Genomic DNA, 12,734 nt, shown 5'->3' on the forward strand with positions numbered 1-12,734 from the left:
GTCGTGATTTCAATACCACAATTCTGCACTATTAAAGATCTGGGAGAATTTTTGCATATAATTTGTATGAGAGAAGACCTGATGACCAGTTCAGAGATAGGTTAGTCTATTAAGGCAGCTTGAGAGGTGATTTACGTTGGCATCATATTTACCTCTTGGTGACCAGTAGTGTTGTCCCCGTCATATCCAACTTACTCTGAGCTCAGTATATTCAAATGAAAGCTGTGAATACGAGGTAAGATCACAGCACGATCATGGTGACTGGAATAGTGATCCCATCCCCATAGCTCAGTGTAGTGGGACGTTGACTCAAATTCCTCCTTTAACGTATCGGTTTCCATAATCAGAAATTCAGGAGAGTATTCCTGAAGATAGAAAGACAAAACCTGTTTTCACTTGAAAAGGTAAATCTGGAATAGTTCCATCATGGCACTTCAGATTTAGTTAAACCAATGCACCTGAAGGGTGAAGGTAGCCAGGGGCTATAGGTACACTGTACGGTAGAAGCTCTGAGAAGAGCTGTCTCTTATGGTGTATATTGTATGTACAATATTTTTCAGCTAGTTCTTATAATGAACTTACATTACAAAATTCATCTTTGCACTGACATGACTGTAAAAACTGTGAATTTATTAGCGAGATTTTTTTTTTTTTTTAAGTGCAGAGAAGCTATTTCCTTTACCAAGAACACACTATTCCAGAAGGGAGAAGAGGCTGTGTCTTGCCCACACACAGTATGGCTAGCATGCATACCACCAGTCAGGAGGTGTGCGGTGTTCTCACCCGCACACAGTGAGCCTGCAACATTTATCTGTCCTCACCAAGCCTCCATCAGCTTCTTTCCATTCATATAGAACCTTACCAAAAGCATAAAGCAGCTTAGACTGCAAGTCAAATGTAGGGTTTGAAGTACTGACTCCCTTTTATTATGTGTTGAAAGGCTGTGGAAGCATGTCCAGAATTTGGTCTAGAGGACATGTAAAGAATGTCCTTTTTTTGGATTTATTCATCATCCTTTTTCTGTAAGAGGAATGGCTCAATGAGGCTGGAATGTTAGTTCATGTTCTAACAAACTGAGCGTATGATGTGATTCTACATTTGATCAACTTCCTCTTGCCCACTGTGCCTCCGCCTTTAACTGGGATGATGGCAGTGTTCATACCTTGTCAGCTTGTTGGAGTTCTGCAAGATGTTGCTGGTCTGGGCTGTACACTGCTGCTGGGTTAATTGTCTACAGCTCTATTAGCAGGAAATGTCACCAGGCTGTGTCAGAAGCGTCTAACAAAAGCATTCTCTCTGATGTATTGGGAAATGGGACCTTCAGTCCAGGTTCTAGCACCCAGAGGACTCCACATTTTGTTTGTAAAATCTCATAGTTAGTAAGAAGAAGAGAATTCTGTATTTGAAAGTGTTGTCATTATCTTTACAACTCCAGACTCCAGCTGGTATTTCTTGTTTTGAGACTGGTAAACCTCTTTGGGTTGCTAATAGCGTTTCTTGTTTCTTTTTAGCCACGTGACACAGACAACGTCGTGGATCCATCCTGTAACAAGCACGCTAAACTTGCTTTGCTCTGAGGATGATGACGATGGAATAAGAGAGCATCCTGGGCCCAAGAGCTGAGGATGTCTGTTGGCAGAAAGTAGTTTGTCTAGTTAGTACCTTAGTGGGAAGATGCACACTTTGTAATCTACGTGCTGTCTAGTCTAATGGAATAGTACCGGGTGATGTTTCCCCCCTTCAGTCCTTAATCTGCCCCAGGCTGGTGTGCAGGGATCGGTCTTGTTTTAGGGCTCAATCCAGTCTTTTCATGAGTTCTTTACTGGCATAACTCACTGACCTGAAGTGAAAATTTTCCCAGCTTTGACCAGCAGGAGAGGTACAATGGGGCCGTTGGTTGTAATGTCACATGGTAAATTCCAGGTAACTGAAAGATGCCAGGTGAGCTTTTTCCTTCTTTTAACTAATGCTACAGAGTGTAATGTAGATACCTTTTAACTACTGAAAATTCTGATTTTTAAGGAAGAAATTTGCAAATAAGTTTTGTTAATAGGAATTCAGCAATTTATTACAAGGATTGGAGCCCTGATGAGTTTTAAAACTTACTAAGATTGGTGGTTGGGCTTTAGCAAAATGAGTCTTTGGTAAGGTGTCAAGTATAAAGAAAGAGTTTTGGTAGAGGACACCAGACTCTGTCAACAATGTGAGGCAAGAATTAGAATAATTCTACTTTTGTACTCTGCTAAACCGATACATACATGCATCAAATACTTCAGTGGAAGCTGTGAAGTTTCAAGTACAATGAAACCTGTGAAACCACCTCCAGGATCAGCAGAAATCAGTCACCTCCTCAAAGCTGGTCTATAAGTAGAACAAAATCATTTTGTACACATTGGTGATGATTTAAAGAGGATGTAGAAAATGACAGGGGGTGCTGGGGCAATCTGATGAACAGGTTTCACTGTACCTCAGTAGCACAGAATATTTAAAATCCCATTATTCACAGCACAATGTATGATGCCAGCTTTGGCAAATGTATGATTCTATGCTGCATTTTTCCGGAGGCTCTCTCTACATGTGTATAATATGTATGGTAGGTGTTGACTAATGAATGAAAGAAGGACCTCAGACTTTGCAGAAGCACTTGTGAATATGCCAAAGGAAAACGCAATCTCTGACCTTCAGTCCAAGAAGGAGAAGGGGATTGTAACAGCGTGAGGAAGGCACAGGCTGCGATCTGCGTTATTCTGAGCAGCACGCTTTAGGACTTCCAAACATCCCTGGAAAGGTTCAGGCACATTTCTGCACTCCAGCTCACCTCTGTTGGCCGATACAAAGGACTATGCAGTCACATTTTTTGAGGTCTGTCTGCAGCAGCTGTGGCATTCTGAGGAACAGATAGGTTATAACCCTGAGGAACAGGGTTATTTGCCGTTCTGGTGCCTGTGCTACGCTCTGTCCTTAGCGTTACAGAGCTGTGCCAAGCCAGGCACGCTCTAGCTGTTGATCCTTTTGAATCAAAAAGAATATAACTTTTTTAAAAAATCCAAGCCAAGTCTGTTCTTTGAATAGCAATCTACTGCATTTGGCCTGTCAGCTGTAGAGCACATCACCAAATGTTCTTCCTGGAGGAACAAAGTGCAGCTCACAGAAGAGTTTTCTGCAGCCTTTGCTGGAAGTAGATGTCAGGATATATTGAATAAGCAAATAGGCAAATGTGCTTTGTACTTTTAACTAGGTCAGAACCAAATTATCCACGAATCTACACAGGTGGTGTGGATTAGGAAGAAGAGCTTGCTCAGCAGCCCCACAGTAGCATATTTCTAAGAAAACTTCTCCTAGCAATAACCCGTAAATGCTTTAGCCATGTTTTGCTCCAGTGGCTTGTCCGTGCTTCACAGCCTCCTTTGTGTCCTCAGAGAACACAGGCTGAAGGGACAGAGCCTGTGCTTCATTTTCAGGGCTGGACACTGTAGGTGCACTTTTATTTCAATCCCTTTTCTGAAAATGGCACAGGCTCGTGACCCATAGAGGATATACCATGTTCTCAATTCCTTGAGATATTTGCTGTAGCCTCAGTAGTCATCTGGATGCTTCATGACAGGCGCTTTCAGTTCATACTTCCATACTGTCCAGATTGCGTATAGATTCCAGTTTTCCAGTTCTGCTCCAGAGAGGTTTGAATCTCCACTTGATCCTCGCAGACTTGATTTATTCCGCTCGTGGCTTTGTGACAGCTTCACATGGGAGAAGCTATTTAGGGACAGAGACTATGGATCAGGCAGGCTGCATGAGCAGAGACTGTAGACACCTCAGCGCAATTTAAAGCTGTCCTTCTGTTCCATCAGCTGGAGGAGGACAGCTCTGCACACCCTGCCTGCCCTCCCTGGGAGCTGGGGATGATCTCTGGCTCCCGGCATGCGGCGCACAGCCTGCTGGGCACGAGAGGGGGAGAAATCGAGACAAAATGTTGGCGTGCTGCCTGCTCTGCTTGCTGTCCCCACCCACAGATGGGAGCGTTGCAGAAACTTGGAGACTATTTCTCCCTCTTATAAATTTGCCTAGAAATTAAAGATGTTAGAAATAGATCTCTGCATCTATCTAGCTTCTTCTCCGGTAAGCATTACCTCTTGAGATAATTCACTACTTCAAATTCTCCGTTCCTGAGACTACGTTTTCGTACCTACAATCTCCAAATGTTCTAATCTATTTTTGTACACTGGCATACTTGTTTCCTAGGTTATTTCTCTCTATCTCCCCTTGTCTCTTCCTTTTCTGTGAAATAGTTTGTGAAATTATTTTGATTAAGCTGAACTGTGTATATTGAGAAAATGGTTTTAGGAGAACTTAAAAAGAATTTGTAAAGAGCAGTTGTCAAAATATGCAACACTGTAAACATCAACTTTTTATTTTTATTCCAGAATAAAAATATTGAAGTGGAAAAGAAATGAAAGTGCATGTTATATCCTTTAAATTAATGAACCTACAGCTTCATAAGGGAGTGGCATGGGGGCCATAAATGATTCCTGGGTCTCTATTGATTTTCCATGTAAAGGTGACATTGTGAAAAATACCGTCGTGGTACACAGTGGTGTTAATTGTTACCTGAATACTGGCACCACACTCAACTTCACAGATGCTAAATAACTTCCTTATAACACTACTCAGCATCTCAATAAATTAATTATCTTTTCATCAACCCCGCCAGACAAATAGAAGCGTAAATCCGTCTGTGAGCTGGCCTGGAGGACTCACACGGGTTCGAGCGGTGCCAGATGCCGCACAGAGCATTTCACGGTAACTCTCAAGGAAAGGATGCTCCTACTCACCTTTGTCTAGAAATATCATCCCCTTTGAACCATAACTGATGCGGGCTGCTGTTCCCCTTTGTACTGAAAAACATTGGTGGTGGAAATCTCTTGTGTACTTCAGAGTACGGATTTCAGTGGCAGAAAGTCTGTCATTCGTATGTAATTAAACAGTGCCGATCCCTCCGGCTCCCTGGGCTGTGCGTGTCATGGAATAACTCCTGCTTACTTTCTAGAGCTGTTGTAGGCACGTAATGGGGCAAAACCCCAAGGGTCAGCCTCATCTGCTCCTGGGATGACGTGGAGCCAGGGTCACCTCGAGCACCCGCTGCAGGCAGCCGGGCTTCGCCGCCTGTTTTGCTGTGGAAGATAAACCCGACAAGCCAGAGTACCGAGAGACAGGCTCGGTCCAGCAGCGTGTTTAAGGGATGCTGATCTGTCCTGCTGTACCTTCACCGGCTGTTGAAATGCTTCTTGTGACAGGCTGCTTCGTGAACCTGAAACAGATGGTTTGGTCAATTCCTTTAGGTCTGTTTGTGACACGCAGGAAGGTGTCTGTTGGTGCTGAGCTACAGCAAGGAAAATCCTCTAAGAAATGTGTTTGTGGCCGGTCTGTGCAGGACTGGCTCTTGGGAAAGGCTCTCCTGAAGCTCAGCAAACACTGTGATGACTTGGCCTGGGAAATGTTCACTCTCCTGGGAGCTGATGGGATGTTTAACACTCAGCTCAAGAAACCCACTGAGCCAGAAACATTAATGCTTACTCCAAACCAAGCACCAGAATTCAGCGACCTTTTTACAAATATTGCTCTGGGTGACTTTTGTACGGCTCTGCCTTAAGTCAGTAGCAACACCTGCAGTCAGCTCAGGAGCCTTTGGTCCCATCTGTGCTCCTGGTCCCCACGTGTCACCCGTTCCACCCTGCTCCGGGAGCACCAGCGTGATCTCAGCTGCTGCCGAGGAGCACGGCCACCCTGGTGCCACAGGCACCTGGCAGCTGGGCGCTGCGGCCAGCTCCACAAAGATGTTTAGCAGCTTAAGGATGTTGATGGCGTTAATGGGAATTAGGCACCTAACCTACTTAGATGCTGCTATAAATGCTGCTAGGCATGTTTAGGTACCTAAATACCTTAGTAAATCTTTCCCCTTGCTGCTTGCAATGATAGCCTACCAAAAATCAAACGCTAATGAATAAAGCCTAACCTTTTGCCCTCTGTAACCAGCTTTGCCTTTCCCTGGGGATTGTTTTCATCTAATACTAAAAATACCAGCCAACTCACAGGTTGTACCATCCAGACTCTGGTTTTTGGTGGCTTGATTATTCATTGCTCGTTCTAGATTTTTTTCTTCCCAAACAGTGGCTGATATTGCCATGGATTTAATAGGTTGTTATTTTCATAACACTCTTTTAAGATTTTATTACAAGATAATAGTATTGAATTCTCTTCCCACAAAGATGCAATGAGTTTTGTGTCATCATCATTAAGTCATATAGTTGAACAAAATTGAATGGGCTAAAATCTGTTGCAAATAAAGCCTCATGTTTCCAAATATGAGGATGGGAAGTTGAAATCTAATAACCGATACTGATTCTGTCCCCATGGCACAGTATCCAAGTCAAACCCAAACGAGTTAAAGCTGTTCATTTAAAGTGAGTAGATGAAAAAAAAAATCTTTCTCTCTCCTGTTCCAATTAGGTTTTGTTATGTATCTCCTGGAAATTCTGTCCCTGAAGCCATAAGGCCACGTTCGATCTGATGTATATGATAAGGATCTCCATTTACAACTTCCAGAATTAGCAGAGCTTCAGTATCTATAGGTTTACCTACTTCCTAGGGATATTTCCTTGCATTAGACCGTATATATCTTCTAGGTTCAGCTATTCTCAGCGTAACAGAAAGAACAATGATCAGTTTAGTAGTTACAACAGCACTCGAGACTCACAGAATTTAGTCCATCATCTTCTCCAAAACATACACAAGCTTTGTTCTTCCTTCAAGTTACGGAGGAGTTTGATGACGAGAGACATTGAACTGCAACGATAAGATGCCTCGTTATTCACTGGGGGCTGCAGACGAGGGAGTTTGCTGAAATGATCACTCGTCTTGACGAGGAAGAATCCAGTTTCTCAAGACAGCCGTTACGGGGAATATCGGTTTGATTGCTAGGCTTCTTGGCTAAAAGCAAACCATGAAAAATCAGTAGTTTTGCTGGTGCTTTGGATAAATCACCATTTCACCCTGACCCCCAAAAGCCACACGCTGATCAGAAATGTCTTCATCTCTTTTTAAGTACCCTGCTCTTCAGCTACGAAACAGTCAACGCTTCCCAATGGCCCAATTATTGTTATTATCAAGAAAAATCCTTGCTCTTGCGTGTGAAGAGAACTCATTAAAACATATGATTAAAATGGAAAAAGAAATAAAATTGTGTTTGTGGCCTGAAATAAAAATATAACAATAACAGCACTGATATGGGGAAGAGAAAGAATCTTAGGAAAGGCAAAGCATTCAGGTTCCTTCTAATATTTTCATTTTGACTCCAGAGCCTGGCGGTGCATCACTGCTCCTTTCCAGCCCCAATGGCCTGAGAAAACCATGAGCACTGAGCTCCCCGGGGATGGTGAAGCTTGCAGTCCCTGTTGATTAATCTCCGGTCTGTGTCACTGGGGACCCCAACGTCAGGTACTGTAATTAGTCACCATGGGGGCTACACGTTCCAAGTCAAAGACAACTCTATATAATTGATGTCATGGCATGAGCAGGAGCAGAGAAGCCCATTAAGAAAGCTGCCTGCCACTCTCAGAACATGTTATTCCTTCAAATTAAATACAAAAGTGTTGTAAATAATAAAGAGGCACAGGAAATAGGACACCAACCGTGTTAAAGTGTGATTGTCTTGTTAGTTGGCTATTTGAGAGATGCAACCAGAAAGAATCGTTTTATTGTTAAAGGAAAATGTGTAAATGCAATTAATCTCATTTTGTTCATTTCTTTGTCTGCTCATCGTTGGGAATGCAGTCTGGTCACTTGAGCCCAAACTCTCCGTGTACGTGCTTAACCCCTTCTGACTGTGGGTGCTGCGTAGCCTGGCAGTGTAGGCTGCGGTGTTCCAATAACCGATTAGAGCCCCGCCGTGAATGATAGAAAAACCAAAAATCGAATCGATAGTAAATGTACATGAACACAAAAGTCCTGTGGCCAGCTGAAGATAATGAAAAAGTCTGGGTTACTGCTGTGCTCAGGGGTTGTTTGGTACAAAGCTGCGGATCCTATTTCAGTCCAGGTTTGTTATCATCGCTTGTCCTGACCCTTACACATACACAAATCGACCTGCTCACAACTGCATCAGGAAAGTGAAGGAAAAGGCCTTGGTAACTTTCTCCACATTCATAAAAATATAGATTCCCTCTTACAAGAAAACTTGTTAGCCATTGGGGATGAAGCTTTGCTGCAGCACAAGCGGGTGCTACAGGAGGACTCCTCCAGGCAGGGGACAGCTCTTGCCCAAGGGGGAGCAGCACCACGGGGAATTGCCAATGTGGTTGCTGATGTGGCCGAGAGAAACTGCGGCTTTCCGAGTAAGCAGAAGTATCTAGTTTCTTTTTTTGTGGCAGCCAGAGGGGAAAGACAAGCCCAGGGACTCTGCAGCGGGGAGCAAAGGCATCGGCACAGGCAGGGGCATCATCACGTCCCCGAATCCGCAGAGCGTGAGAGCTGGCTCCTGAGAAAGGAGCATGGCCCAGGCAGCTCTTCTTGCCCTAACAACTTCTGGCTTATTGTAGTGGAAAGTCCCCAGTAAAAAACCAGTTTGTTCTGTAAAGGTGCTGACCCTTCTAGCTCTGTGCAGGAGGCTTAAATGAAAGAGATCCACAGAAGCGTCTGCAATTCCTTGGTGAAACCGAGCCCCCAGCACAGCCTCCCATCATTTAGCACCGACTGCACAACGTCCATCTCCAGCTCTCCTCCTGCCCTCCCCAGCTCTGGTTGCTCCCCAGAGGGACACAGTTCTTGGCTCCCTTTGTCCCTGGCATCTCCCACGGCTGCGAGGGAAAGGCTGCGACTCTGCAGCTCCCAGGCAGGTGGATGGAGTTTGCAGTAATCCCAAACACCTGGGATAAGACACCCGGCTCTGCGGCAGGGGCTGAAGGGTTTAGAGCAGCGAAGGACAGGGAGTCAGCCGGCCATACGTGCCTCCTGCCATGTGTCCCTGCCAGGGCTGCAGCCTAATTGGATTTCACAAATGCGACTTCTCTGTCTCTTGATCGCAAAACCAAATTAAACCTCAAGAAGTTTTGAACAAATCCCCACCTGAAAGTTTGCCTCTAAAGGAAAATTCTGATGGTCTTATTTCAGCTTCTCCTCTGCCCCAGAAGGGGCATAAGATGGAAACTTCAACACTATTGCTTTAAACCCAACAAGAAGAGAAGCAAAGCACACCCAGCAGATCTGCTGAATTCCTGGGTGCACTGAATAAAATCAGTCATGTGCTAACGATGGGATTTTCTAGAACACCTTTTAGGCATGCAATTTCTGTATTAAATCTATTCAGACATCCCTAGAACATCTGTTTCTTCTACAATGGGAATAACAGCCACTTTTTACAGTGCCTTGACAGCTACAGATAAAAGCATGGTAACTGCTGATAGTGACTCCTGCCTAACAAGAGATTTTCTTGAAAATTAACCTGCCAAGATTTTTAAGACTATTGCACATCTACGTGCAGATTCTGGATAAGAACCTCAGCTGTGATAGCCCTGTGCTGGTTCACACCATTCTGGGAAGTGGGGGGCATTAAAATGATAGATAACAGCAGGATGCAACTAGATCCAAGCGTCTCCCAAAACCAGGTCCCAGCATGCTGGCCAGAGTCAGGCAGGAGAGGGGCAGAGCTCTTCCCCCAGGCCCACACTCTTCCCTCCCATTTGCTGTTGATGTGACCTAAAATCAGCTGGAGCTGCGCTGGCATGCTCTGCTCCCTTTGGGGGACTCAGACACCCGCTAAAATACCAGCCAGCCCAGAAAGAGAGGAGAGGAGCCAGGTACAGCTACTGCTGGGGGACCCACAGCTCTGACCCAACCCGGATCCCAGCTGCTCTTCATCCGCCTCCTCTTCCCCGATGTTTATTCATGAGTCAGAGTGCGGAGCCGATGAGAAGGCTGCTGGCAGGCTGCTCCCAGGAGTCACAAAAAACATGGTTCCCGGGAAGCCTCGCCTGCTCCCACAGCAAGGCTGGCACCCACGGGGATGCCGGGGTTCCTCTGCGGTTCCCCAGGCAAGCAAACATCGCCCTGATCCTCCAGACACTGCGGCAGAAGGAAAACTCCCTAAACCTACTCCACTCGGGTAAGATCCCAAAGCTAGAGGGAAATTTCACCTCTTGAAGAACCCAACAGCAACAGTGGGATGGGTTTGCTTGGTGCCAAGCTGTTCTGGCCTTTCTGGCAGCCACATGAACAGCTATAAAATAGCACCTGAAAGCCAGGGGAGAGGGAAACATGGGCTGCTTCCACACCGGGCTCGAGCAGGGCAGAATCCTGCTGCAGGAAACCTGGCTGACTTCTTTGTTTGCAACAGGGAACAGCAGGTATTGGAGCAGGAAAACCCCCATGACCGAATGAAAGCAGAGACGTTGGGGAGGCACCAGCTGGGAGTATCTGCTGCCATCCTTTGTCCCACCCTCGAGGATGTGACATCGGAGCAGGGATGGCTGGGCGCAGGCTGGCTGCGTGCTCGGTTCTCCATATGCAGCGTCCCCTTGCTGAGGAGTAGCAGTTACTCCCTGGAGCACCTACAAACTGGAAATGAGCTAAATCAGGCTGATTTTTTTTTTTTTTAAATTTTGAGGGGAACTGTTATAAATATTGAAAAGAAATCACATCTCCAGTCATCTATTATAAAACTGGAAAGCTTAATTTTTTTTCTCAGTTGATTTGCAAACTCTCATTAGTGCTGTCTGTGCAGATGCCTTATCTAAGGGTGTCTCTGAGTGCTGAGATGTGCATTCCCTAAATGAACCAAAAGCGCAACATTTTGTGTCTGTAACCGCAATGTGTCTTAGAGCTACAAAATCCTCTCCCCTGAACTCATGCGTATTTTACTTTTTGTTAAAATTTACAAGCACCTGCAGATGACAGCAAACCCTACATTTATAGTAAAGCCAGCGTTACCTTTCCAGAAAACGCGGTGGCAGGGACCACGATGGACCCTTATTCCAGAAATACGATGTCTCCACAGATTTTTGTGATTTTAAAAACCAGTCAGTGTGGCAGTGAGATGTAGCACCTGAGACATTTCAACAGCCTAGGGAGAGTGGATTGGTCTAGTAGAGATTACTCATGAGCTACTCCTCTTAGCGTAATGGAGCCTTTGACTGGCTTCCAAAGGACCTCAGTGCAACGTGTAAGTAAACCGCTCTCACCTACTGGTACCCCAGAGGAATCGAGGTGTTTTCTTGCCTGACCTTGTGCAGGGTCCCTGCCCCAGCAGACTGACCCTGCCGCTGTGCCTGTCCCCCCTGATGTGCTGAGCCATTCAGCACCCAGCAGGATCAAACCCCCAGCATATAACTGGGATCTAACAGGTCAGGTTTCATACGATGAGCAATTATTAGACTGTGTGTCTGTGCTGGCAAAGTGCAGAAATCTGCAATAACCGAGATCAATACCGACCCTAGTACGAAGCAGATGCCGCCTCCCAGCCTCTGAGCAGCTCATTAACGGGGCTTGAGAGCAACAAGAAGATATTACTGGGAGGTTCAGAGGAATATAATGTGCTGCTACAGGACTTATTACTGGAAACAAGCCCCCGGTTGTTGTGTACCAGCAGTGTTATAACAGACTTCTTTGGCATATTTCTATGAAATCACATGGCTAACTCCTGCAAATATTCACCTGGGCTACAGATGTTACTCTCTTAAGATCCTCCTTTAGGAAGGAGAGAAAATGAGAGAGATAACACCGGCAGAACAGAGTGACTTGCCCAAGGTCCCCCAGCAAGCGGTGGCAGAGACGTGCACTGGTCACCAGCCCAGTGCTGGGACCCCTGAGCTGAGCTGCCTGGATGGGTGAGACTCCAGAACTGGTGTGAAGGTTTAAGTTAGAATAAAATTTTATTCTTCAAACACGGTATTAAAAAAAAAAAATGTTTCATAACTTTTCCATCTGCTAACACAGGGAAGATCCTTGCCAGTGATGAACACTCCTGGACCAAACATATGATGCTGTTGCCCAGCTCTTCCCACCCTGTCGGGGCCTCAGGCTTGAGGTGCCCTGTAGCTTGAACCCCAAATATAACAGATTGTAAACAGATTGAGGCGGAATACAGTTCTCAGACCTGCAATCAGGAGTACAGGGTGCAGACGGCTGTGAGAGCCCAGCACTCCCATGTGCCTGGGTCTAATGCCTGCTGCTCAAGGACATTCAGACAATGAGACATGACGGCTCTGCCTGCAGTGGGACAGCTTTGCCAAGGAAGAACTCACATAATCTAACAGGTGACAAGGCAGGTAATATCCACAATAAACTAACAGTGCTGGATATCTGAGCAAAGCATCAGAGGATTGTTCCAAAAGGCTTGTCTGAAAGTCTACAGCAGCTGAAGGTTTGTTTCTGCTGCATGGAAGCTCCTTGGCCGTAGAGGCATTTCAGTGCCCATCAGTGCCCATAGAGACATTTCAGTGCCCATTGGCTCCAGTTCTCGCCAGGACAGAGAGGAAGGAGCACCCCAAGGAGCAAAACAATCATTTGGTTGTGCAAATGCAAGAGTAGAATATTGTGAAAAGCTGATTGTACGTAATGGAGTTAGCGGATGAAAGGCTGTATCCATGGTATCTGAGCAGGTGACTCATGGCACCACTATAAATACTAACTTCCTTGCAGAGAATATATTCTAGTAAAATCTGCATTTGCACAAGCTTGGACTGAGG

At 45.5% G+C, this 12,734-nt stretch overlaps 1 protein-coding gene across 1 annotated transcript in view; it reads left to right on the top strand.

The window, feature by feature from the left end:
* STXBP4 (syntaxin binding protein 4) overlaps positions 1–1,623 on the top strand; it is a gene marked incomplete at its 5' end in the record, with an annotated part of 37,657 nt that extends 36,034 nt beyond the window's left edge. The window contains one exon of the mRNA XM_010072882.1: positions 1,512–1,623. Within this exon, the coding sequence (XP_010071184.1) occupies positions 1,512–1,623 (112 nt within the window). The remainder of the gene's footprint in view (positions 1–1,511) is intronic.
* Between the last annotated feature and the right edge of the window lie 11,111 nt (positions 1,624–12,734).

Source organism: Pterocles gutturalis, unplaced genomic scaffold, assembly GCF_000699245.1.
Source record: "Pterocles gutturalis isolate BGI_N339 unplaced genomic scaffold, ASM69924v1 scaffold22371, whole genome shotgun sequence".
NCBI lineage: Eukaryota > Metazoa > Chordata > Aves > Pterocliformes > Pteroclidae > Pterocles > Pterocles gutturalis.